We start from the raw sequence: 27,026 nt of genomic DNA, 5'->3' as shown, positions 1-27,026 counted from the left end.
TCATCTCTGCAGCCAGCGATTGGTTGAGCAACATTTCCAGCCGTTTGTCGAAAACAGGAGCAGAAAGTGGAGCACCATCAGGGGGTTGGCTAGGCGAGTATAAGCCATTTTGGTTTTTTAACCATTTAACAGCCATCCAACATATCTTTTATAACTGCAATATTTCTTTAAAGGAGTTGTCTCACTTTACACATTGGTGGCATATCGCTATGATATGCCACCAATGTCTAGAATAAGGCCCCCAAAGTGAATGAGAGGACACCACGCATGTGCCACCGCACTTAGCTATTTTCGATACCCTTCTAGAAGTCAATGGAGAGCACGCTGCATAACTGTGGCCACTGCTCTATTCAATTTTACAGGACTGACAGAAATAGACGAACTAGCGCTTGGCTATTTTCAGAACTCCCATAGAAATCACTGGAGGGAGGCTGCGCATGCAGCGCGCGCTCCCGTTCACTTTGGGGGCACCGTTCTACAGACGAGTCTAACGTGTCGTGTAAAAATAATTTTGGGCAGCCCAAGTAATAAAATAAAAATGAGGCCATGAACCGTCAAGCGTGCAAAAATTACAGGACCTAAAACCTGACTGTTAAAGGGCTACCGACCATCTCACTGCAGGAGGTAGTCTACACAACCGGTTCTAACTGAGGAGATGTGATGTCCCCAAACATGCTCCACTCCATTACAACGCAGCAAAAAAATGGATTTTTGTACTTACTGAAAAATCTGTTTCTCTTCCGTTCATTGGGGGACACAGGCTTTGACCATGGGTATAGCTGCTGCCGCTATGAGGCGGACAATAAGCACACAAAGTGTAAGCTCCTCTCTCTTCAGCTATACCCTTCCTACAGGGACCAAGCTAATCAGTTTAGTGCAAAAGCAGTAGGAGAAGCCAGACACAAGAAAATCACATTATGTGCAATCCCAGAACCACACAGGCCCGAAAAGGCCCATAAACAAAATAATGGGTGGGAGCTGTCCCCCCCAATGAACGGAAGGGAAACAGATTTTACGGTAAGTCCAAAAATCTAGTTTTCTCATCCATCTCATTGGGGGACACAAGCTTTGACCATGGGACATCCCAGAGCGGTCCCCAAGGGTGGGCAAAACCAGAAACCCTCCTGTCAATCAGAGAACTGCCATCTGCAAAACTCTACGCCCCAGAGACGCAAAGGTGTGCACTCTATAAAACTTGGAAAAAATATGCAAAGACGACCAGGTCGCCGCCCAAGAGGCCTCACTGCCCGAACCGAATGAGCAGTCACCCGGATGGGCTGGGCCCGATCCTTAACGCGGTACGAGTTACGAATCCATCGGGAAATTGAAGTCTTTGACTCTGCCAGCCCTCGTCTCGGTCCCTCTGGAATCTCAAACAGGAAATCCTTTCGCCGGAAAGATGCCATCTGGGACAGATGGATCCGAACGGCTCGTACCAGATCCAGGGTATGGAGCAACTGCTCCCGATGATTAGACGGGTCCGGACAAAATGAAGGGAGAATAATCTCATTTAGATGGAATGCCGACACCACCTTCGGCAGGAAGGACTGCACAGCGCGAAAGACCACCTTATCCTGATGGAGGATCAGCAAGGGCAACCGACATGACAGAGCCACGAGTTCCGACACTCTACAGATAGAAGTGATTGCAACCAAAAAAGCCACCCTGTAAAGACAGGAAGCGCAGCGACACCTGCTGCAAAGGCTCAAACAGAGAAGATAGTAGAGCGTTGAGCACTAGATTAAGATCCCAAGGATCCAATAGAGGACGGAAAGGGGACACAGCATGCGCCACCCCCTGCAGAAAAGTCTGAACTGCCGAAAGCAAAGCTAAATTCCGCTGAAAAAGAATGGAGAGAGCAGACACTTGCCCTTTGAGGGAGCTGAGATTCAGCCCCAAGTCCATGCCCGACAGCTGTCGCCGCTCGCACCAACTAAAGTAGAACTTCCAGTTCCGGCGGTAGATTCTGGAAGACGAAGGCTTCCTAGCCCGAATCATAGTCTGGACCACCGCATCCGAAAACCCCCGAGCCTTCAGTACGGCTGCTTCAACAGCCATGCCGTTAAATGTAGCGACCCTAAATTCAGGTGGAAGATCGGCCCCTGTGACAGCAGGTCCTCCCGGAGAGGAAGACACCAAGGTTCGTCGGCGAGAAGGGCGACTAGAGACACGTGCCACACCCTGCACGGCCAATCTGGGGCCACGAGAATGACGGGCAGTCCCTCGGACCTGATCTTCCGGAGAAGACGCGGAATGAGAGGAAGAGGCGGGAACACGTAAGGAAACGTGAACCGACTCCACGGCATCACCAGCGTGTCGCATGCCAGGGCCATGTTGTTGAACCCGTGAGGCCATGAGATCCACATCCGCATATGGCCCAAAAGACCTGTGGGTGAAGAGCCCACTCGCCGGGATCGAGACGCTCCCGGCTGAGGAAGTCTGCGATCCAGTTGTCGACGCCGGGTATGTGAACTGCCGACAGTGCCGAAACATGGTTCTCCGCCCAGCTGAGAATAAGTGCCGTCTCCGCCATGACTGTCGGCTCCAGGTGCCGTCCTGGTAATTGATGGACTGAACCCGCACCGGACAACCCCCGAGACGGTTGGCCCAATGTCGCAGAGAAAGCCGAATCGCCCTCAACTCCAGAACACTGATTGGAAGGGAGCGCTCCTCGCGTGACCATACCCCTTGAACAAAGAGATTTTCCAACACTCTCACCCCCCTGCCCCTCCCCCACACCCCTTGTGCAGTAGGAGCTACCGCATGCTCCGCCAGCGTAAAACTGAGGGGAAGGCCTGAGGACATCCAGTAGAAGTCATGGTATCATGCTGTCTCAGTTAGTAGAGCTAACTTTAAACCCTCCACCTGAAAAGGGCGCTGAACAGGAGCAACCGCCATAGTAGTGCCAGAACCCCTACCTGAGGGGGCTGTCCCACTACAGCGATTACGACCATCTAGCCCTAGCGTGAAGACTTCCCTGCTAAGGATAACCCGTTGTAGTAGTCACCGCAGAGTGCCAGCATAACACCCTCTCCTAGATAAGGAAGAGTGGTGGACGAAGCATCCAGAGTCAGTGGAATATTCTGCTTGCTGGATCGTGATCACAGTATTCTTTGTAATGTGACTGACCTGAACCGTGGAGGCTCATGGGGATGGGGGGTCTCTAGGACACATAAGTGTTGCTGGGTGACCGCCCGGAGAGCACAAAGGTCGACATTTTTGTGTCCCCAACCAGTGTCGGAAGAAAAGAGGGATATGGGAGTATCCATAGTATCCAGTGGCAGTATCCATATGCCACTAGATGGAGAGTACCAGGCACCAGCAGGTACCGACGGTTGCCACGGACCACCTGTGAAGGAAGCCAAGGCATCTAGTGTCGTGGCGTAGTTGAATTATAGCATGCAAAGATGCTTAGTGATTCCCCCGTTAATGGATCATTTGTAGAGGGTAATGACACAGGAAGTATGTGATGGCAAATGAGAGATGGAATAGCAACCAATGGTAGTGCAATCCCCCGGTTAGGGAAGGGGGTAGCGCGATAGTCAGAACCGCAATCTACGGAAGTGTAATTACCCACCCTATGGAGGGGGTTAATGCCTACGGTAAGCACTGAGCTCAGTGGCAGTGCAATCACTCCACCTATGATAGGGAGTAACATATCCAGTAAGTACTGTAACCCGAGGTAGTGCCAATACATCACCTATCGAAGGGGGTAACACACCCAGCAGGAACTTGCATATGACGAGTTCTGTACCCGGTGGGAAGTGCAATTATTCCACCCTAGTAAGGGGGTAATGCGTACGTAAACACTGCAACGGCAGTGAGAATGCCATAATGCCACCTATACAAGAGGTTAATGTATGCTGACAATACTGAGCCCAGTGGAACTGCAATTCTGCCACTCAAGGAACGGGGGACGCCTATGGCTGGCATTGAGACCAGTGCTAGTGAGGTCAGTCCACATAAGGAAGGAGGTAATACATAAGGTAAGTACTGTATCCAGTAGAAGTGCAAATACCGCCTAAGGAAGGGGGTAATGCATACTCCAGAACCGCCGGCTAGCACGGACGTAATCTTGGAAGATTGAACCGGATTCATGTCAGAGTCCGAATAACTGTCCTGCTTCGGTCCGCTCGTGCGCAGTTCTACCTCTCAGCCTCTAGCCCATGGCTGTTGTAGGCTGTGCCGGTGTTGATATAACAACCAAAACAACCAAACTACCCCGGAGGTGGAATGGAACTAAAGGTCCGCTTACCGGATTGCGCAGACGGTGCTCTATTAACCAAACGACACAGGAGGGTGGATTGGGAACTTCCAGAGGTCCTCCGTTGTATTGCGCAGGAGGAGAAATATCAAATCAGACGACCCAGGAGGGTGGATTGGGAAGTTTCAGTTGTCCTTCACTGGCTTTGCGCAGGTGGAGCATTATCAACCAAACTGCCCGGAGGGCGGATTGGGAATCCTTCAGATGTACTCCACTGGATTTGCGCATGTGGAGCATTATCAACCAACCGGCCTCAGAGGGCGGATTGGGAATCCTCCAGATGTACTCCACTGAATTTGCGCAGTTGGAGCATTATCACCAAACTGCCCGGAGGGCGGATTGGGAATCCTTCAGATGTACTCCACTGGATTTTGCGCAGTTGGAGCATTATCAACCAAACGGCCTCAGAGGGCGGATTGGGAAGCCTTCAGATGTCCTCCAATGAATTTTCGCAGGTGGAGCATTATCAACTAACGGCCCCGGAGTGCGATTGGGAGAACTGTGAGAAATCCTCCACTGTCCGGGATGGGGTACAGGCCCAGTTGGTACACCAGATCCTGCGTGATGTGGGCTGAGGAGGGAAGGACCTAGCCTCACATGGAGAAGAGGCAGGAAGGGCTGAATACTGCAATATTAAGGCACATTGTGCCTGCAGATAGAAACCTAGGGTAAACAGGTGCCGGCCTTAAAGAGGTGGCTGTGCAGGAAGGGTTAAACTTCCCAAGGACTGGGGCGGAGCCAGCGGGCTCCCGCGGAGATTCGCGCCAGAAAGATGGACCCGCCCCCCCATACCTGAGGGTGGAAGTTGCAGCCTAGAAGGCCGCAAAGCTGGGGGCTAAGTTTTTACGCAGGCCAAACGGGACTCACCGCTAGTCGGAACACAGCGGTACTTGGATCGGTGTCCAGAAAACAGCGCGGCCGGAGGGAAAAAGAAAAATAAATAAATCGGTAGGCCCGAATAAAGCCAGGGCCTGGGGTATCTGTTCTGCCTGCTCTCCCTCTGGGAAACGGATGGATCCGCCGAGAAGGTGTGGCGCTTGGCCGACCAGGGAGCCCACCCGTTCGGTCGGAGAACGGGGGGACCAGAATGGGGCGCAGAAATGTTGAGAAATCCTCTCGAATGTCCCCTGTCCTGATATGTCTAGATCGGAGAGGGGCGGGGAGACAGAAACTAAGATGCCGCCGCCGTGGAATGGGATTAACCCTTTCATTGGTGAGATGAGCGACGGGTGGAGCATTCGCTACCACCTTAAGAAGGGGGCCATGTGTGAGGGGGACAGGGAGGGACAGTAATACTCACCTGTCTTCATCTGTGCTCTTCACCCTTAGTCTTGTACCAGCAGGGCCACCCCACGACTGCTGGCACCAGGGGTCCGGGCAGAGAAGGGCTGGAAAGGAGGTGGCCCTCTTGCTGGCGGGAAGCAGGGGAGCGATGATACCCTGGTCCGCTTTGTCTTCTTGGGGAGGCAGGGAGGTGGAACAAGCAACACCGGCCAGCCTCCCAGGGAGACAGGGACGCAAGCGTTCCTGTGCCCCATCCAGGAAATCTGTAAAAAATAACAATGAAAAAGATCAAAAAAAGCCAGGTCTGCCTCCTACGACACTAAGCTAAAAACTGATATGCTCTCTCCAGGCTGGAGGGAATATAGCCGGCAGGGGAGGAGTTATCACTTTTCAGCCTAGTGTCGCCTCCTAGTGGCAGCAGCAGCTATACCCACGGTCCTGTGTCCCCCAATAATACGAGCGAGAAATAAAGCGTTATAACCATATATCACACCACTGCTCGGCGTAGAAACTCACCGTTATCTTAAACAACATGTTCTTCAGCTTCTGATACTTCTGGTCGCTGCAATTCTCTATCTTTTCCCCATATTTATGCCACCGTGATCCATAGGGATTCCTACAAGAAAGTGAGATGTAAATGCCCCAGTATATGTCTGCCGTCATCTCCTGCTTCTTGTGGGAGTCGTTTGCCAAGAACGTACCGGCCGGAGTCAGAATAACATCCCTTCACCACGCGCTTCCCTTTGGCTGATAGCTCCACTCTGAAAATAGACAAAGTAAAAAGGGTTTGCTAGAGCATCATGAAAATTATCTGTAGGGCTGCCATGAGATGAACTTGTTATAATACACACAGTTGAGTCCCATTATTATGACCACTTTCGACGTCGGCAGTGTGTAGCTCATGAAGGAAGTCCTGTGTGCTGAGCTGGCTCGGTGGGCATATAAGGTGTGCTGAGCTGGCTCGGTGGGCATATAAGGTGTGCTGAGCTGGCTCGGTGGGCATATAAGGTGTGCTGAGCTGGCTCGGTGGGCATATAAGGTGTGCTGAGCTGGCTCGGTGGGTACATAAGGTGTGCTGAGCTGGCTCGGTGGGTACATAAGGTGTGCTGAGCTGGCTCGGTGGGTACATAAGGTGTGCTGAGCTGGCTCGGTGGGTACATAAGGTGTGCTGAGCTGGCTCGGTGGGTACATAAGGTGTGCTGAGCTGGCTCGGTCGGTATATAAGGTGTGCTGAGCTGGCTCGTTCGGTATATAAGGTGTGTGGTAGGCGGTCTGCACACATATCCCTCGTTGCTGTCATGCGTAAAAGGGGACATTCATCATTTCTGAAACTGCGCAGTGTGAACTGTTCTCGTGATGCTGTTTTGAAAGTGTATGGCGAGTGGACAAATGGAACCATTGTGAAGAAACGACGTGGAAACTGTGGAGCACCACATGCCACTGATGTGAGAGGTGAATGTCGGCTATGAAGGTGCGTGATGGCGGATGGCGGTTGGTGTGTCAGGCGATAAACATCAGAGAACAAATACCATGCAGCCAGTGGGGGCAGCGTTATCATCTGGGGAAGGTTTTTATGGCATTCTATGGGCCACTCACCCATGTGTAGGTGCTCTCAACCGATTTGGGTATGAATCCCTCCTTGCAGATCACGTACACCTCTACATGCTGATTGTCTTTCCTGGGGAGGATGGGATTTTCCAGCAACACAATGCGACATGTCACACGGCTAGAAATGTCCGCCATTGGTTGGAAGAGCATTATTATTATTTATTATTAAAGCGCCATTCATTCCATAGCGCTGTACATCTGATAAGCGGTGCACATACATAATACAGACAATTGCACTAATCATAAACAAGACAGGTTACAGACTGGTACAGAAGGAGAGAGGGCCCTGCCCGTGAGGGCTTACAATCTACAAGGTATGGGAGAAGGACACAGTAGGTGCGGGTGAAGCTGGTCATGGCGGTATAGAGGCAGCAGGGTCACTGGTTGTAGGCTTGTCTGAAGAGGTGGGTTTTCAGGTTTCTTTTGAAGGATTCCACTGTAGGTGAGAGTCTGATATGTTGGGGAAGCGATTTCCATAGTGAGGGGGATGCACGGGAGAAATCCTGGAGGAGATTGTGGGAAGAGGTGATGAGAGGAGAGAAGGAGGTCTTGTGAGGATTGGAGATTACGTGTTGGGATGTATCGGGGAAAGTAGCTCAGAGATGAAGGGAGGGGACAGGTTGTGGACGGCTTTATACGTATTTGTTAGAATTTTTAACTGAATTCGCTGGGTAATAGGAGCCAGTGAAGGGATTGGCAGAGGAGTAACAGTAACTACCTGTGCGTCACAGAGGGGGAGCTACATCACTGTGTGAAAGACATATTACATTAAAATAATAATACAAATAAACTTGCAATGAGTAGAGCATAATCAACGGCATTTACAAAAAGACTCCCATATCGATCTTTTCATTGAGTCCCAACGGACCCATTGCGCCTGCGCGCAAGATCCACTTACTCTCTCTCCTTAGTAGTTCTTTAGGTCTATCTCCCCCTTGTGGTAGGCTGCGTATTACCTCAATCCCCGCGAAGCTTAGTGTTTGATCGCTCCCTCCATGTTCCTGTCTTATACAGTACAGACCAAATGTTTGGACACACCTTCTCATTCAAAGAGTTTTCTTTATTTTCATGACTATGAAAATTGTAGATTCACACTGAAGGCATCAAAACTATGAATTAACACATGTGGAATTATATACATAACAAACAAGTGTGAAACAACTGAAAATATGTAATATTCTAGGTTCTTCAAAGTAGCCACCTTTTGCTTTGATTACTGCTTTGCACACTCTTGGCATTCTCTTGATGAGCTTTTTCACTTCACAGGTGTGCCCTGTCAGGTTTGATAAGTGGGATTTCTTGCCTTATAAATGGGGTTGGGACCATCAGTTGCGTTGTGGAGAAGTCAGGTGGATACACAGCTGATAGTCCTACTGAATAGACTGTTAGAATTTGTATTATGGCAAGAAAAACTAGTGGCCATCATTACTTTAAGAAATGAAGGTCAGTCAGTCCGAAAAATTGGGAAAACTTTGAAAGTGTCCCCAAGTGCAGTCACAAAAACCATCAAGCGCTACAAAGAAACTGGCTCACATGCGGACCGCCCCAGGAAAGGAAGACCAAGAGTCACCTCTGCTGCGGAGGATAAGTTCATCCGAGTCACCAGCCTCAGAAATCGCAGGTTAACAGCAGCTCAGATTAGAGACCAGGTCAATGCCACACAGAGTTCTAGCAGCAGACACATCTCTAGAACAACTGTTAAGAGGAGACTGTGTGAATCAGGCCTTCATGGTAGAATATCTGCTAGGAAACCACTGCTAAGGACAGGCAACAAGCAGAAGAGACTTGTTTGGGCTAAAGAACACAAGGAATGGACATTAGACCAGTGGAAATCTGTGCTTTGGTCTGATGAGTCCAAATTTGAGATCTTTGGTTTCAACCACCGTGTCTTTGTGCGACGCAGAAAAGGTGAACGGATGGACTCTACATGCCTGGTTCCCACCGTGAAGCATGGAGGAGGAGGTGTGATGGTGTGGGGGTGCTTTGGTGGTGACACTATTGGGGATTTATTCAAAATTGAAGGCATACTGAACCAGCATGGCTACCACAGCATCTTGCAGCGGCATGCTATTCCATCCGGTTTGCGTTTAGTTGGACCATCATTTATTTTTCAACAGGACAATGACCCCAAACACACCTCCAAGCTGTGTAAGGGCTATTTGACCATTAAGGAGAATGATGGGGTGCTGCGCCAGATGACCTGGCCTCCACAGTCACCGGACCTGAACCCAATCGAGATGGTTTGGGGTGAGCTGGACCGCAGAGTGAAGGCAAAAGGGCCAACAAGTGCTAAGCATCTCTGGGAACTCCTTCAAGACTGTTGGAAGACTATTTCAGATGACTACCTCTTGAAGCTCATCAAGAGAATGCCAAGAGTGTGCAAAGCAGTAATCAAAGCAAAAGGTGGCTACTTTGAAGAACCTAGAATATGACATATTTTCAGTTGTTTCACACTTTGTTGTTATGTATATAATTCCACATGTGTTAATTCATAGTTTTGATGCCTTCAGTGTGAATCTACAATTTTCATAGTCATGAAAATAAAGAAAACTCTTTGAATGAGAAGGTGAGTCCAAACTTTTGGTCTGTACTGTATGTTCAATGAGACGTGGGCAACCCTTGCCACTGGTAAGTGAATGGATATGTTCCCTAATCCTTTCTTGGAGACATCTAATTGTTTTCCCTATATAAAACCTGCCGCATATACATTTTAGCAAGTAGACAACGTATATACTTTTGCAGGTTATGAGGGTGTTGACCCTATGCTGGATCCCTCCAAAGTTTAGGGTGTCCCACTACGGGTTCAGTTTACAACATGAGCAATGGCCACATCTGCGGTTACTCTTGGGGCCCCAACTCTGTAGCCATGTCTCAGTTTTATTTTCCTGAAATCTACTGCGGACCAATCTGTCCTTGTGTTGCATTTTCTGAATGCGACAATGGGTGCAATATTTTTTATTCCTGTCAAGGATTCATCTCTTTCTAGTATGCCCCAATTTTCTTTTATAACCTTTTTGATCTGATAGGCCATTGGTCTAATCTGGAGTTTTGTTTGTCCTCTTCTTCTTTATCAACAAGGGTCACTCTTGGAGGTTTTAATCGTCTTGAATGTGCAGCCTTTTTCATTGCATCATTGAGTAATTTTATGGGGTAACCCCTAGGCAGAAGCCTGTTCTTCAGGTCTAAAGCCTGTTTGTTGTAATCTTCCTCTAACTTGTTGATGCGTTTGAGTCTGACAAACTGTCCATAAGACACAGCTTTTTTGACGCTGGGGGCATGATAGCTTGAGTAATGGAGTAGGGAGTTGGTGGCCGTGGGCTTGCGGTATCCCTCAGTCACCAACTCCCCTTGCCTCACTGAAATGGCCACATCCAAGAAACACCTTGAATCAAGATTAATCATTGTCCAAGGAGACATAAAAGAAAAAAAAAAGAGAGACAAATTCCTCAGGGATAAACAAGATTTCGATGGAGATAGAGTCTTCAATTGGAACCCAAGAAACCGCATGAAGAAACGCAGACAGCAGCGTAAAAAAGGCGATTACTGGACTACCGACTCGGGCTCAAGTGTCTCTGATGATGCCATGGCCCAGGGTAGTGCAGAAACCCCCCAGCAACCAGCATAGCCCAACTCCTTTAGGAAACACATCAGAAGGGGGGGAGTGAAAGGAAAAACAAAAACACAAGACAGGGATACAAAAGGAAACAAGCGTCTTGGAGACTATAGCGGAGGGAGTACCTCAAAGCCCCTCACATAATTTGGTTATCAACCTCACTGGCTCCGTGCTACCACCAGACTGTATGAGGGTCCTCAACAGGGGGCTCCACTACAGCCTGGTGGAGCAGTTTGACGCAGTCGGGTTTGAAATAGACCTGTTCAAGGCCACCAGGAAATTAACATTAAACAAGTTATTCAAAAGAATCCAGTCCACAACAGAAAAAGAGGAAAAAGAAGGCGAAACACCCGCATTTATAGGTCCTTTAGGGTTCAGTGTCACAGCCAACTTTGATCACATGGAAATAGCATGTCTCCAGTGGATGGCAGGGTCGTCATTGGAATTTCAGGGAGGTGTTAGGTCCACGTTTAATCCTCCCTCGCCTGCCGGCAGTTCCATTGATATATTTCAACAGAAAGTGCTAGAGGGGGTAAAAGCCCTAGTGTACCCCGTGGCAAATAAAAATTTAGATATCAGGGAAGAAAAGGCCCCGAAATGGTTACAAACCCGTGATGATATGGTCATAAAGCCGGCAGACAAGCGAGGTAATGTGGTCCTAATGACCAAGGAGTATTACGTGGCAGAGGCCCATCGACAGCTTCATAACAAAGAAGTATATAAAATATTACAGGCAGATACTACATATTATATGCAGGGCCTGTTACGGAGATGACTCCATAGATACTCCGAGCTTAATCTACTGTCGCGAAAAACTGTTACCATTATTTCCCTTAAAACCCTCATGGTACTTTGTACCCAAAATACATAAGTCACTGACCCAACCCCCTGGCAAACCTATAGTGTCTGGGGTCGGGTCAGTGACTGAACCCCTATCCCGTTATGTCGACTGGTTGCTCAGACCTATGGTTAGGTTTGCCCCTTCACACTTAAAAGGCACATCGGACCTCTTGCTGGCACTGGATGCTATACAGTGGCAGGAGAGCTTCAAACTAGTGTCACTTGATGTTGAAAACCTGTACACACGTATCCCCTAAGATAAAGGCATTAAAGTGGTGACAGACATCTTGGCCAACACTGGCAAAAGTGTGGTATTCTTCAACTTCATCCATGATGCATTGGAATTCATCCTTAAAAATAATGCCTTTAGATTCGGGGGATACCTGGTACAGGCAGAAGTTTGGCACAGCAATGGGCACACCAGTCGCATGCACTTTTGCTAATCTGTATTTAGCTAATTTCGAGGACAAATATATTTATGCGCTTTCAAACCCCTTCCTACCTTTCATACACACTGTTTTTATGGTATATCGATGATGTGTTCATAGTATGGACAGGTACAGAAGTTGATTTCACGCGCTTTGTACAGCATCTTAATACATCCAATGACATGAATATGCTATTCACACACAAATTCGGAGGCTTACACCTCGAATTCTTGGATTTGGCCATTTCAGTGAGGCAAGGGGAGTTGGTGACTGAGGGATACCGCAAGCCCACGGCCACCAACTCCAGGCTTTAGACCTGAAGAACAGGCTTCTGGCTAGGGGTTACCCCATAAAATTACTCAATGATGCAATGAAACCGAGGGTCACCAACACTGGCGCCCCTCAGGGATGTGTACTATTGCCGTTCCTGTTCTCTCTGTACACGAACGAGTGCAGATTGGAGGAGGCCACAGTTAAAGTCATCAAGTTCGCAGATGACACCACACTCGTGGGCCTGATTAGCGACAGCGATGGGCAGGCCTACCGTAAGGAAATCGACAGGGTCAGCAACTGGTGTGGCGCGCACAATCTGGTCCTAAACACCACAAAGATGGTCGAGCTGGTCATCGACTTCAGGAAGAGAAGGGTAGATCCCCCCCCCCCGACCTACATTGACGGATCTGAAGTCGCAAGGGTACCCAACGCCCGCCTCCTAGGCACGACAATCTCTGAGGACCTATCTTGGCATCCCAACATCTAGTCCATCATAAATAAGGCTCACCAGCCGCTCTACTTCCTTCAACAACTGAGGAAGTTCGGCATGGCACAGGACCTACTGAAGTCCTTCTACTCCTGTACCCTCGAGTCGGTACTATGCTTGTCTCTTCTGGTCTTCTGGTTTGGTATGTCGGCTCATCAGCCAGTGACAAGCGCAAACTACAAAGGGTTATCAGCTCGGTGGAGAGAACTACTCGACTGCCACTACCACCCCTTGACTCTATCTTCTCCAACAGACTGCGCTCCAGGGCTCTGAAAATATCCAATGACCACTCCCATCCGGGCCATCATCTCTTCAGACGTCTAAAGTCCGGCCGCAGGTATCAGGCCATCCCTGCAAGGACATCGAGGAAGCTGAACACTTTCTTCCTAACGGCCGTCAGACTGCTGAACTCACCACGCCCCCATCTCCCGCCCATAATCCCTCGCCCCTGATGTGCCCATTGCATAACCCTACCCCCCCTCGTACGATGCCTGTACCTGTGCCTAACCCAATTCCGAGCACGATCGACTGTGTCGGGTTTGGTGAATAAAGCGGATTCTGAAAAAGGCTGCACATCCAAGACAATTAAAACCTCCAAGAGTGACCCTTGTTGATAAAGAAAAAGAGGACAAACAAAACTCCAGATTAGACCCCTTTGTGTTTTCCTTCAAGTATGGACCAATGGCCTATCAGATCAAAAATGTTATAAAAGAAAGTTGGGGCCCCAAGAGTAACCGCAGATGTGGCCATTGCTCATGTTGTAAACTGGACCCGCAGTGGGACACCCTAAACTTTGGAGGGATCCAGCATAGGGTTAACACCCTTATAACCTGCAAAAGTAAATACGTTGTCTACTTGCTAAAATGTATATGCGGCAGGTTTTATATAGGGAAAACAATTAGATGTCTCCAAGAAAAGATTAGGGAACATATCCATTCACTTACCAGTGGCACGGGGTTGCCCACGTCTCATTGAACATATAAGACAGGAACATGGAGGGAGCGATCAAACACTAAGCTTCGCGGGGATTGAGGTAATACGCAGCCTACCACAAGGGGGAAGATAGACCTAAAGAACTACTAAAGGAGAGAGAGTAAGTGGATCTTGCGCGCAGGCGCAATGGGTCCGTTGGGACTCAATGAAAAGATCGACATGGGAGTCTTTTTGTAAATGCCGTTGATTATGCTCCTACTCATTGCAAGTTTATTTGTATTATTATTTTAATGCAATATGTCTTTCACACAGTGATGTAGCTCCCCCTCTGTGACGCACAGGTAGGCGCCAGGTGAGCGCAATGCCTGGGCAGCGCAGAGAGAAGCGCATCATAACAGGCTTTTAAAAGCAGGTGAAACTCACCGCCTGATTACAGGCCCGACGAAGCACCTAGGTGCGAAACGGCCGTCGCCTTCTCCTGCTGATGCACACATGTCTGTAAGTCTGCTCCCTACCTTTTACTAGGTTGGAATAAAGTAACCACTCTGCAAGTACCAGTGAGTGCCCCCCTCGTCTTCTATTATTCAAGAGTTGAGGATAGATTGGAGGGGTGCGAGAGTGCTAGATGGAAGGTCACAGATGAGGATGTTGCAGTAGTCTAGGCGGGAGATGATGAGGGCATGTACAAGCATTTTCGCAGACTCCTGGTTGAGGAAAGCGCGGATGCGGGAGATGTTTTTGAGTTGGAGGCGGCAGGTAGTGGAAAGGGCTTGGATGTGCGGTCGGAAGGAGAGGACAGAATCCAAGGTCACTCCAAGGCAGCGGGCTTGGTTGACCGGGGAGAGTGTGCAGCCATTGATCGTGATAGATAGGTCTGTTGGGGGGGTTGAGCAAGATGATGAATTCTGTTTTATTCATGTTAAGTTTTAGAAAGCGAGAGGAGGAGAAGAGAGGTAGATCTGTGTGCCGTCAGCATAAAAGTGATACTGAAAGCCATGGGACTCTATGAGATGTCACTGCACTCCATGTTGTTTACCCCATTTATATCCATAGCCGCTTTGAAAATTCTGCTGTTTGCCCCGGGAAAGAGACCCTGGATTAGATCCACCCCACCGTCATGTACGATATGTCCATCTGAACGGCTGGTTTTACACGGTCGTAATATGGAGACATTGTACTAGTAAACCGACTTTTGGTCTCTTCCTATTTCCCCCCTCCTGTCTGCTCCTTCATATAAAATGGGACCACCACACACAGGTATACGTTTTATAAAATATGTCCCTTTAAAAGTTAAACCTCTTTACGCTAAAGTTTAAAGGGCTTGTGTCATCCCCTAGCCTAGCCACAGGATAAGAAAATAGAAACTGATCGTGGGGCGTCCAACCATTGTCACCCCCTTCGTTCCTGAGAAATGCGGTCACGTTCTCCTGTCCAGACCTAGAAGTGGTCGCATGTGTCTGATGCTGCTCCACTGATGGGGCTGAATACAGAGCCCAGGAATCTCCAGCAGTCCCATTGAGAATGAATGGAGCAGCAGGACGCATGCTCAGCCTGCCGCAACGTCAGGATGGGGGGGGGACGCGAGTCTAGGTCTAGGGATGAGCGGGGAGGGGTGTGCAGCAGTCTCGACAAAAACCCTTTAAAGGGAACCTGTCACCGGGATTTTGGGTATAGAGCTGAGGACATGGGTTGCTAGATGGCCGCTAGCACATCTGCAATACCCAGTCCCCATAGCTCTGTGTGCTTTTATTGTGTAAAAAAAAACGATTTGATACATATGCAAATAAACCTGAGATGAGTCCTGTTCTGGAGATGAGTCAGGGACAGGACTCATCTCAGGTTAATTTGCATATGTATCAAATTGGTTTTTTAACACAATAAAAGCACAGAGCTATGGGGACTGGGTATTGCGGATGTGCTAGCGGCCATCTAGCAGCCCATGTCCTCAGCTCTATACCCAAAATCCCGGTGACAGGTTCCCTTTAAGTCTTGTAGGCAGACAGAACTGATCTCAGAGGACCCAGATGTACTGGCCGTCCTTACCGAAGCTGGTAGCAGTTTTCTTGCATGGTCATCGCTGGGGCTTCTGTAGTAAAATGGTTTCATAAAGCTGCAAGGTAAAAAAGAAAAGCTCTATTAAACGGATAAAGGAAGCCTCGAAGACATTATTAAAGGGGTTTTCTCAGACTTTTAAACTGATGACCTATCCTACTTAGTGTCTGATCGGTGGGGGTCCGACACCCGGGACCCCCGCCGATCAGCTGTTTGGGAAAGCACCGGCGTTCGCAGAAGCCATTGTATAGGGGCTGTGCTTGGTATTGCAGCTCAGCCCCATTCACTTCAATGGGGCTGAGCTGTGCCTAGGCCACGTGACTGATGAACGCAACATCACATGAGAAGACGGCGGCGGTACTACTTCTCAATCAGCTGATCGGAGGGGGTCCCGGATGCTGAACCCCCACCGATCAGATACTGATGACCTGTCCAGGCAGTGCTTGCTCATTACCAGGTTTATGTTCCTCTTGGGTTAAGATATCCCGAGATGAGTAACGCGAGACAGCCTGGTGTGTGCATTAAATTTGCATTGGGGAATCCACAATGAGATTCATGGTAAGGGTATACACGCCTGTATACGAGTGTGAACAGAGGCTTACAGCAGCGGAAGGAGACCAGCTCCGCATTTAGGGTACAGCTGCATGCTGTGCTGTCCGCATCTCTTGCGCCCCCGTTAAAGTGAACGAGTCCGCAAAAATGCAGATAGGATGCGGACTAAAACATCGGTCGGGTGCATGAGCCCTAATATCGTACTCCTGGAAAACCTCTTTGAAAGGCTCATTATGCCACAATTGACGTAAAACGTGAAAATTAGACATCCTATAGTACGTGTAAATTTCTTTCTAATAAAGCTAGAACCAGTGCTGGACCTCACAGGGGTGCGTCATCATACACAGGGGGGGGGGGGGGCACAGCCCTGCGTCATCATACACAGGGGGGGGGGGGGCACAGCCCTGCGTCATCATACACAGGGGGGGGGGGGGCACAGCGATCATCAAATCGATAAAAACAGGGCATCACCTGTACATAACTAAAACCAGGGCTGAACAAACCCCGGGTCCATTAAAAAGTCGACCCTGGCATCTTTGCTCCGAGCACTTTAAAGGGGTTGTGCAGGCAATGTGCCGCCAGGCGTGGAGAGACGCAGATGCGCACCGGGTGATTGCTATCTAGGCAAGTCGCCGGCGCAACCCCTTTGGACCTGCGGCAGTCTGGTGCTTCCCTCTAATGCCCAACCTTTCATTTTACAAAGAGAGGCTCAGGAGACGTCTTAAAGGGGTTGTCTCATCATGGACAATGGGGGCAAATGGCTAGGATATGCACACATTGTCTTAAAGGTGCGGGTCCTACACCTATATCGAGAACGGAGCCTCGCAAGTGAAGGAGGGCGCACACTGTGCATGCGCAGCTGCTCTCTATTCATTTTCTATGGGGCCGGAGAAAATAGCTTGGCTATTTCTGTTGGCCCTATAGAAATATGAATGGGAGCGGGGGCTGGTCCCATTCACTTCTATAGGGAGCCGGCTCGGTTGTGGCCGGACCAGAGTCCTCCGGCCACCACCATGCGGGGCTTCGTTCTCGATATAGGGTTAACCCTAACCTATAAGACAATGGGGGCATATCCTAGTGATATGCCCCCATTGTCCATGATGAGACAACGCCTTTAAGGCTCATACACACGGCTGTATTACAGACCTGCGCTCTTCACCACTATAAACTGTACCTCCGTGGGCTTCCTGACGCGCTTTGGCTCACGCGTATTTTGGTCAAAATTTCCACCAATACTAATAGATATCATTTATGCAGGATAAAGCCTGGTCTGGTTATATTGGGGGACAATGGGGTGCACTACATGGAACCATGTGACTGCCGCCTTATCTGCGAATACAAAGCCCCTCATAAACGGAGGGCGTGCGAGTCGATCAGTAAATTACATCTGTGCAGTCCCCCCCGCCATATGAGTTTTTTTTGCTTTTCTGCCTGCAGTGGGATTTAGGGTTTTAAGACGTTCACATCTGCGCTGGAGGTTCTGTTAGGGGCCACCGCCGCAGAAACCATCCAAAACACAGGAACATGCTGCGATGTTCTGTCCGCTGGGCTTCCTAATGGAGAACTGAAAGATCCCGTTATACTCAATGGGGTCCCGCGGGCGCCGTTCACTTCCATCATTTGTCAACTCCGGCGCATCTGTTCTTTTCATTGAAAGAGCAAAACAACGGAAATGGAATAAAAAAAAATAAAACACTGTGCGCGAAACGCATATGGCTGTTTGGCGCTTTGTATGGCGTTTTTCTCTTCAGACATTTTTGGATCGCGGTTTTCAGGCCTTTTTTTCCCTATAGAGAAGGGGGTGTAAACTGCTTTAAAGGGGTTGTCTGTCCTTGGAGAAGGGTCCAAATCTGTGCCCTTGAACTTAAGACCTGCCTGTCTGCGGTCGTGACGCTGCTCCTCTCCTGCAGTCAATCACAGGCCTCAGCGGTCACAGAGGCTTGAATGGTGCATCGCTGCTGTGTGGTAGTGTTTAAAGGGGGTATTCCCATCACAGACAATGGGGGGTATATTGCTAGGACCGAGAACGGAGCAGGCAAGGTGGACGAGGGCGCACTGCGCACGCGCAGCCGCCCGCCATTCATTTCTACGGGGCCGAAAATAGCCGACCGCTGGCTGAGTGGGAGCGGTGGCCGCGCAAGCGTGCTGCGATCCCATTCACTTGTATGGGGAGAACGCTTGGGGGTGGCTGGACCCCGGAAAAAACCTCCTGCCACCGCTCTCCCCACTCCGTTCTTGGCATAGGTTCGGGCACCTATCAGACAATGGGGGCATATCCTAGCGATATGCCCCCATTGTCTGTGATGGGAAAACCCCCTTTAAGCTACTGCGAGCAGATGTGGTTTCCTTTTTATATGTTCAGGGGCACAGATCTAGACCAAAGGGACTGTCGGCTCCAAGGCTGAACAACCCCGATCACATCTCCCCCCCCACCCCCCACCGCAAACCCCTAGTCCACAGAAAACCACTGACGGGTGAATACAGCCATTACAGTGCATGGGTACGTGTTGTGGTGTCCGTAATTCACTGATGTGCGAGAGGCCTTGGGATGGGCGAGACCTGTCACACCCTCTAGAACAGAGATCGGCAACCTGCAGCTGTTGTGAAACTACAACTCCCAGCATTCTCCATTCACTTCTATGGGAGTTCTCAGAAAAGCTGAACAAGTATGCATGCTGGGAGTTGTAGTTTCACAACAGCTGGAGTGCCAGAGGTTGCCTACTCCTGTCCAAAGCCCTGTTGCAGCATATGAGAATAACGGGGGGTTCCTCTGGTCGGGACCCTCACTCCACCAGCAGCTTCCAATCTGGGGGAGGGGCCCTTTCAAATGAATGAGTTTTCTGCGTGGGTGCGATGTGTGAAGTGAACGCATCGCACCCGCACTGAATCCCTTACCCATTTATTTCAATTTAGTTTCGGGTTTTTTTCACGCATCAGTTCTGCGTTGCGTGAGAGTCGCAGCATGTTCTATATTCTGCGTTTTTCATTGAAAAACGCATTGCCTCCGGAAGCAAGGGGCGAACGCGATACGTTTTTCACTGATGGTGGCTAAGAGATGTTGTTTGTAAACCTTCTGGGTTTTTTTTTCGTTTTTTTTATGTGCATTAAAAACGCATCAAAACGGAAAAAAAACTGAATGCAATTACAGACAAAACGGACTGAACTTGCTTGCGAAATGGTGCCAGCTTCACTGAACGCATCCATATTGTTTGTGCGAAAGGGGCCTTATACTACAGTGCCGGGCCGGCTGAGGATCGGGCCAATCAGCTGATCACCCCAGGGGTGGCATTCTAAAAGGGGCGATGAAACAATCCCTTTAAGCGTGACAATTAGGACCCGTCGGTCTTTAGGACTGCCCCCGCCTCATATAGGGCGACTGACTGTACGGGTGTAAGCAGCGCTCAGCGCAATCGCAGCAGAACACTAGTCTCTTTTTGTTGTACAAAAAACGGATGCAAAATACACGACTGAACTGACAACTCTGTGTAATACTGGACGTTTAGATACTCTAATATGGACAATCCCTTTGCTTCCGGTGCGCGATATAAGAACGCACGGTGTGAACGCACCAGTATATATATCGCCAGTACTGCACAGATATGATGCACAGGACAGATCTATATAGTAAACTTCCTCTATACCGGCATCCATTACTCCAGCAGACATAAAAAAAAACGCATTGTTTATTAGCTTTCTATGAAGGCTCCTGCACTACGAATTATATTTCACACGCTACTCATCCGGTACCTGTCAGGTAACGCATCTATCATTATTCTTCACACCAGGCCTCTGCATGACATGTACACCCTCCCCGCACACACACCATCAGCTCCGATTACCTCCTACGTCATCACCGCTCCCGCATGCAGCCGCGCACGGTGCCTCCCGATGACGTCACTGCCCCGCCCCTGAACAAGCGCCTCAGAGGAAGGTGCGCAGCGTCGCTAGTTGTTCATAAAGTTTGTTGAAAGCGACCTCACGTGGTTTATAGAGAATCAGGCCGCATATTACTGCTAGACCATAGCAGCGTTACCCATAGCAACCAATCACAGCGCAGCTTTTATTTTTCACCAGCAGAATACCAAATGTAAGCTGCGCTGTGATTGGTTGCTAAGGGCAATACAGTTTGTGTTATAGGATGCCCTTACACATGCAGCTCCAGGCCCTCTCAGCCACTTGACAATTGAGACATTTTTACTGTAATACATGGGGTGTTATCTTTAGGATACTTTTATAAAAAAAAAAATAAAAAAAAATTGTGCCATCAGGGGAATATGTATAAAAAGAGGTGCACACTTTACCACAAAAATACATTTTTAACCGCCTCCGGACCGCCTAACGCAGATGTGCGGTCCGGAGGCGGCAGCCCTGCGCACAGTCACGCATATATGCGTCATCTCGCGAGACGCGAGATTTCCTGTGAACGCGCGCACACAGGCGCGCGCACTCACAGGAACGGAAGGTAAGCGAGTGGATCTCCAGCCTGCCAGCGGCGATCGCTCGCTGGCAGGCTGGAGATCTGATTTTTTTAACCCCTAACAGGTATATTAGACGCTGTTTTGATAACAGCGTCTAATATACCTGCTACCTGGTCCTCTGGTGGTCCCTTTTGTTAGGATCGACCACCAGAGGATACAGGTAGGTCAGTAAAGTCGCACCAAACACTACACTACACTACACCCCCCCCCCCCCCCCCTGTCACTTATTAACCCTTTATGAACCCCTGATCACCCATGATCACCCCATATAAACTCCCTGATCACCCCCCTGTCATTGATCACCCCCTTGTCATTGATCACCCCCTTGTCATTGATCACCCCCTTGTCAGGCTCCGTTCAGACGTCCGTATGATTTTTACGGATCCACGGATACATGGATCGGATCCGCAAAACACATGCGGACGTCTGAATGGAGCCTTACAGGGGGGTGATCAATGACAGGCGGGTGATCACCCATATACACTCCCTGAACACCCCCTGTCATTGATCACCCCCCTGTAAGGCTCCATTCAGACGTCCGCATGATTTTTACGGATCCATGGATACATGGATCGGATCCGCAAAACACATGCGGACGTCTGAATGGAGCCTTACAGGGGGGTGATTAATGACAGGCGGGTGATCACCCATATACACTCCCTGATCACCCCCTGTCATTGATCACCCCCCTGTCATTGATCACCCCCCTGTAAGGCTCCATTCAGACGTCCGTATGATTTTTACGGATCCATGGATACATGGATCGGATCCGCAAAACACATGCGGACGTCTGAATGGAGCCTTACAGGGGGGTGATCAATGACAGGCGGGTGATCACCCATATACACTCCCTGAACACCCCCTGTCATTGATCACCCCCCTGTAAGGCTCCATTCAGACGTCCGCATGATTTTTACGGATCCATGGATCGGATCCGCAAAACACATGCGGACGTCTGAATGGAGCCTTACAGGGGGGTGATCAATGACAGGCGGGTGATCACCCATATACACTCCCTGATCACCCCCCTGTCATTGATCACCCCCCTGTCATTGATCACCCCCCTGTAAGGCTCCATTCAGACGTCCCACATGTGACCCCATTTCGGAAAGAAGACACCCCAAGGTATTCCGTGAGGGGCATATTGAGTCCATGAAAGATTAAAATTTTTGTCCTAAGTTAGCGGAAAGTGAGACTTTGTGAGGAAAAAACCAAAAAAATCAATATCCGCTAACTTATGCAAAAAAATAATAATTTCTATGAACTCGCCATGCCCCTCATTGAATACCTTGGGGTGTCTTCTTTCCAAAGTGGGGTCACATGTGGGGTATTTATACTGCCCTGGCTTTTTAGGGGCCCGAAAGTGTGAGAAGAAGTCTGGGATCCAAATGTCTAAAAATGCCCTCCTAAATGGAATTTGGGCCCCTTTGCGCATCTAGGCTGCAAAAAAGTGTCACACATCTGGTATCTCCGTACTCAGGAGAAGTTGGGCAATGTGTTTTGGGGTGTCATTTTACATATACCCATGCTGGGTGAGAAAAATATCTTGGTCAAATGCCAACTTTGTATAAAAAAATGGGAAAAGTTATCTTTTGCCAAGATATTTCTCTCACCCAGCATAGTTATATGTAAAATGACACCCCAAAACACATTCCCCAACTTCTCCTGAGTACGGCGATACCAGATGTGTCACACTTTTTTGCTGCCAAGGTGGGCAAAGGGGCACATATTCCAAAGTGCACCTTTACCTTTCGGATTTCGCAGGCCATTTTTTACACATTTTGATTGCAAAGTACTTCTTACACATTTGGGCCCCTAAATTTCCAGGGCAGTATAACTACACCACAAGTGACCCCATTTTGGAAAGAAGACACCCCAAGGTATTCCGTGAGGGGCACGGCGAGTTCCTAGAATTTTTTATTTTTTGTCACAAGTTAGCGGAAAATGATGATTTTATATATATTTTTTTTTTCCTTACAAAGTCTCATATTCCACTAACTTGCGACAAAAAAAGAAAAATTCTAGGAACTCGCCGTGCCCCTCACGGAATACCTTGGGGGGTCTTCTTTCCAAAATGGGGTCACTTGTGGCGTAGTTATACTGCCCTGGCAATTTAGGGGCCCAAATGTGTAAGAAGTACCTTGCAATCAAAATGTGTAAAAAATGGCCTGCGAAATCCGAAAGGTGCACTTTGGAATATGTGCCCCTTTGCCCACCTTGGCTGCAAAAAAGTGTCACACATCTGGTATCGCCGTACTCAGGAGAAGTTGGGGAATGTGTTTTGGGGTGTCATTTTACATATACCCATGCTGGGTGAGAAAAATATCTTGGTCAAATGCCAACTTTGTATAAAAAAATTGGAAAAGTTGTCTTTTGCCAAGATATTTCTCTCACCCAGCATGGGTATATGTAAAATGACACCCCAAAACACATTCCCCAACTTCTCCTGAGTACGGCGATACCAGATGTGTCACACTTTTTTGCAGCCAAGGTGGGCAAAGGGGCACATATTCCAAAGTGCACCTTTCGGATTTCACCGGTCATTTTTTACACATTTTGATTGCAAAGTTCTTCTCACACATTTGGGCCCCTAAATTGCCAGGGCAGTATAACTACCCCACAAGTGACCCCATTTTGGAAAGAAGACACCCCAAGGTATTCCGTGAGGGGCATGGCGAGTTCCTAGAATTTTTTATTTTTTGTCGCAAGTTAGTGGAATATGAGACTTTGTAAGAAAAAAATAAAAAATCATCATCATTTTCCGCTAACTTGTGACAAAAAATAAAAAGTTCTATGAACTCACTATGCCCATCAGCGAATACCTTAGGGTGTCTACTTTCCGAAATGGGGTAATTTGTGGGGTTTTTCTACTGTTTGGGCATTGTAGAACCTCAGGAAACATGACAGGTGCTCAGAAAGTCAGAGCTGCTTCAAAAAGCGGAAATTCACATTTTTGTACCATAGTTTGTAAACGCTATAACTTTTACCCAAACCATTTTTTTTTTTTGCCCAAACATTTTTTTTTATCAAAGACATGTAGAACTATAAATTTTGCGAAAAATGTATATATGGATGTCGTTTTTTTTGCAAAATTTTACAGCTGAAAGTGAAAAATGTCATTTTTTTGCAAAAAAAAAAATCGTTACATTTCGATTAATAACAAAAAATGTAAAAATGTCAGCAGCAATGAAATACCACCAAATGAAAGCTCTATTAGTGAGAAGAAAAGGAGGTAAAATTCATTTGGGTGGTAAGTTGCATGACCGAGCGATAAACGGTGAAAGTAGTGTAGTGCCGAAGTGTAAAAAGTGCTCTGGTCATGAAGGGGGTTTCAGCTAGCGGGGCTGAAGTGGTTAAAGGGCTTTCCGATATTTTGATACTGAGATTGATAGATGGCTATCCTCAGGCTAGGTCACCAATATCTGACCGGTAACGGACCAGCATCCCAGCCTTCTAATGAGCAATGCGGCCTCCTCAAAGCTTATCAAGCACAGCGCCATACATTGTACAGTGGCAGGGCTTGGTATTGCAGCTTAGGCCCATTGACGTGAATGGGACTGATGATGTCACTGGCCTAGGAAGAGGCCGCGGCGCTAATGGGAGCACCACTGCCCTTCATAACGCCGTGTAGGGAGGTGGACCCAGCCGATCAGACGTTGATGACCTGCGGATAGGCCACTAAATATCAAAATCTCAGACAACCCCTGTAACTTGTAACCCCCTTACTGTTGGGGTCCTCACACACATAAATTTGGCTCTTGCATGTTACTTTACCTGTAAAAATGGCACAGTGATCTGTGCTTTCTGTTGTGGTTTTTATGACATTTTCCACACAGAGAGCCCCAAATTTACCTACAGTATGTCTCTGCCAAAAAAGTGGTAGAAATTGGCGCATTGAGGGTTTTCAATATTGTTTTCTAACGACAAGAGGTATGGCTTAGCCGAAAGAGGTGAAGCTTAAAGGGCTTCTGTCACCCCACTAAAGTCATTTTTTTTTTTTGGGCTAGTTACATTCCTTATAGCGCGATATATGAGAATATAATGTTGTCACTTACTTTCATTTGGCCGTTTCTTCAGAAAACGAAGTTTTATAATATGCAAATCAGGTCTCTACCAGCAAGTAGGGCGTCTACTTGCTGGTAGCCGCCGCAAAAAACCGCGCCCCTCGTCGTGTTGATTGACAGGGCCAGCCGCGATCTCCTCCTCCGGCCGGCCCTGTCAGTATTTCAAAAATCGCGCGCCTCTGTTCATTCGGCGCAGGGGCTCTGAGATGAGGAGGCTCGTCTCCTCAGAACTCCCTCAGTGCGCCTGCGCCGATGACATCACCGAAAGAGAAGACGTCATCGGCGCAGGCGCACTGAGGGAGTTCTGAGGAGACGAGCCTCCTCATCTCAGAGCCCCTGCGCCGAATGAACAGAGGCGCGCGATTTTTGAAATACTGACAGGGCCGGCCGGAGGAGGAGATCGCGGCTGGCCCTGTCAATCAACACGACGAGGGGGCGGTTTTTTCCGGCGGCTACCAGCAAGTAGACGCCCTACTTGCTGGTAGAGACCTGATTTGCATATTATAAAACTTCGTTTTCTTAAGAAACGGCCGAATGAAAGTAAGTGACAACATTATATTCTCATATATCGCGCTATAAGGAATGTAACTAGCCCAAAAAAAAAAAAAAGACTTTAGTGGGGTGACAGAAGCCCTTTAATATGCGCCACAAATCTGGTGTAAAAATCTGTCTCAAAATAAACCATCCAATAGTTGGTACACTGTGAGAGAAAGGGCTCATGCAAATGACCGTGTTCTGGCCGTGCCGTGGACCGTGCGCCATCCATATCCGTACTGCAGACCCAGCAAAAAAAAAAGAAAAAAAAAAATGAATATGTCCTATTCTTGTCCGTTTTCCAGCCAAGAATAGCCATTTTTACAAGAGTGCTGCACGTGTGAAATGCGAAAGCTTGCAGCGCACGAGGCCAGTATCTGTGTTTTGTGGGCTAGAAACCGGATACGGTCATGTGCATGAGGCCTTACAGAGATTTCGATATAGGGGATGTACTGAGGTTGTCAGGGGAGGCTATGGTGTGGGTTAGCTTTCCTTATATATATATTTTATATTTTTTTTACTGCCGATTACTCCACTGGGGTGGACTTATTAGTCCCGGGTGCAGCCTCCTGGCGTACCGCCGAGCTGATCAGGGTCTGCAAAGACACAGCAGCTCATCACCATCTGCTGATCAGATGATCGCCCAAACAGGATCAGGAAGAGCTGCCTCTGGAGAGTCGAAGACAAGCTCACTGTAAGACACGGGTGTCAAACACAAGGCCCGCGTAGCCGCCGCCGGCCGCCAGCCTTCACCTTTTATTATCACTTCCTGCAGGCGGCCCCTGCAGGAAGCGATAATAAATCGCATAATGAGCGGCAGGGCTTTTTTTTCTGGCGGAATGCACCGGAACGGCGTTCCGCCACCTTTTGACATCGCAGCCTGCCATGCTCCAGCATCGCAGGCTGCGATGTATCAGCGGGGAGGGACTGGGAGGAGGAGCTGGGGGCCGGTGCGCTCACTGTGCTCCGGCCCCCAGCTCCAGTAGTTATAAAATGTGTACAATTAATAAGGATTCTATTCATGAGGCCACCTCTGCAGTAGAACATTCAATATAGCCACATCCTACTCACAGGGCTGTTATCTTAATGCTGGCCGGCCGGGCAGACGAGCGGCAGCGTCACGACTGACGTCATGTGCCCGGCCTACTTTCTGAATGAAGGAGGCGGCGCAGGCATGTGACGTCAGTCGTGACGCTGCCGCTCGTCTGCCCGGCCGGCCAGCATTAAGATAACAGCCCTGTGAGTAGGATGTGGCTATATTGAATGTTCTACTGCAGAGGGGGCCTCATGAATAGAATCCTTATTAATTGTACACATTTTATAACTAGTCTGTACTGGAGCTGCAATGGGGGGGGGGGGGGTCTGTGGATGGCACTGTTATGGGGTGGGTGGGGGTCTGTGGATGGAACTGTTATGAGGTGGGGGGGTCTGTGGATGGCACTGTTATGGGGTGGGGGGTCTGTGGATGGCACTGTTATGGGGTGGGTGGGGGTCTGTGGATGGCACTGTTATGAGGTGGGGGGGTCTGTGGATGGCACTGTTATGGGGTGGGGGGTCTGTGGATGGCACTGTTATGGGGTGGGGGGGTCTGTGGATGGCACTGTTATGAGGTGGGG

General features: G+C 48.9%; 1 protein-coding gene across 1 annotated transcript in view; it reads right to left on the bottom strand.

Moving 5' to 3' along the window:
• LOC122935534 (nuclear RNA export factor 1-like) overlaps positions 1–15,805 on the bottom strand; it is an 83,518-nt gene extending 67,713 nt beyond the window's left edge. Inside the window, exons 1-3 of the mRNA XM_044291305.1 lie at positions 15,774–15,805; positions 6,250–6,309; positions 6,065–6,164 (exon numbers count right to left, since the gene is read on the bottom strand). Coding sequence (XP_044147240.1) covers positions 6,065–6,164; positions 6,250–6,309; positions 15,774–15,805 — 192 coding nt within the window. The remainder of the gene's footprint in view (positions 1–6,064; positions 6,165–6,249; positions 6,310–15,773) is intronic.
• Between the last annotated feature and the right edge of the window lie 11,221 nt (positions 15,806–27,026).

Source organism: Bufo gargarizans, chromosome 4 (genome assembly GCF_014858855.1).
Source record: "Bufo gargarizans isolate SCDJY-AF-19 chromosome 4, ASM1485885v1, whole genome shotgun sequence".
NCBI lineage: Eukaryota > Metazoa > Chordata > Amphibia > Anura > Bufonidae > Bufo > Bufo gargarizans.
The sequence above is the reverse complement of the archived record's forward strand: the minus strand, read 5'-3'. Positions and strand labels throughout refer to the sequence as shown.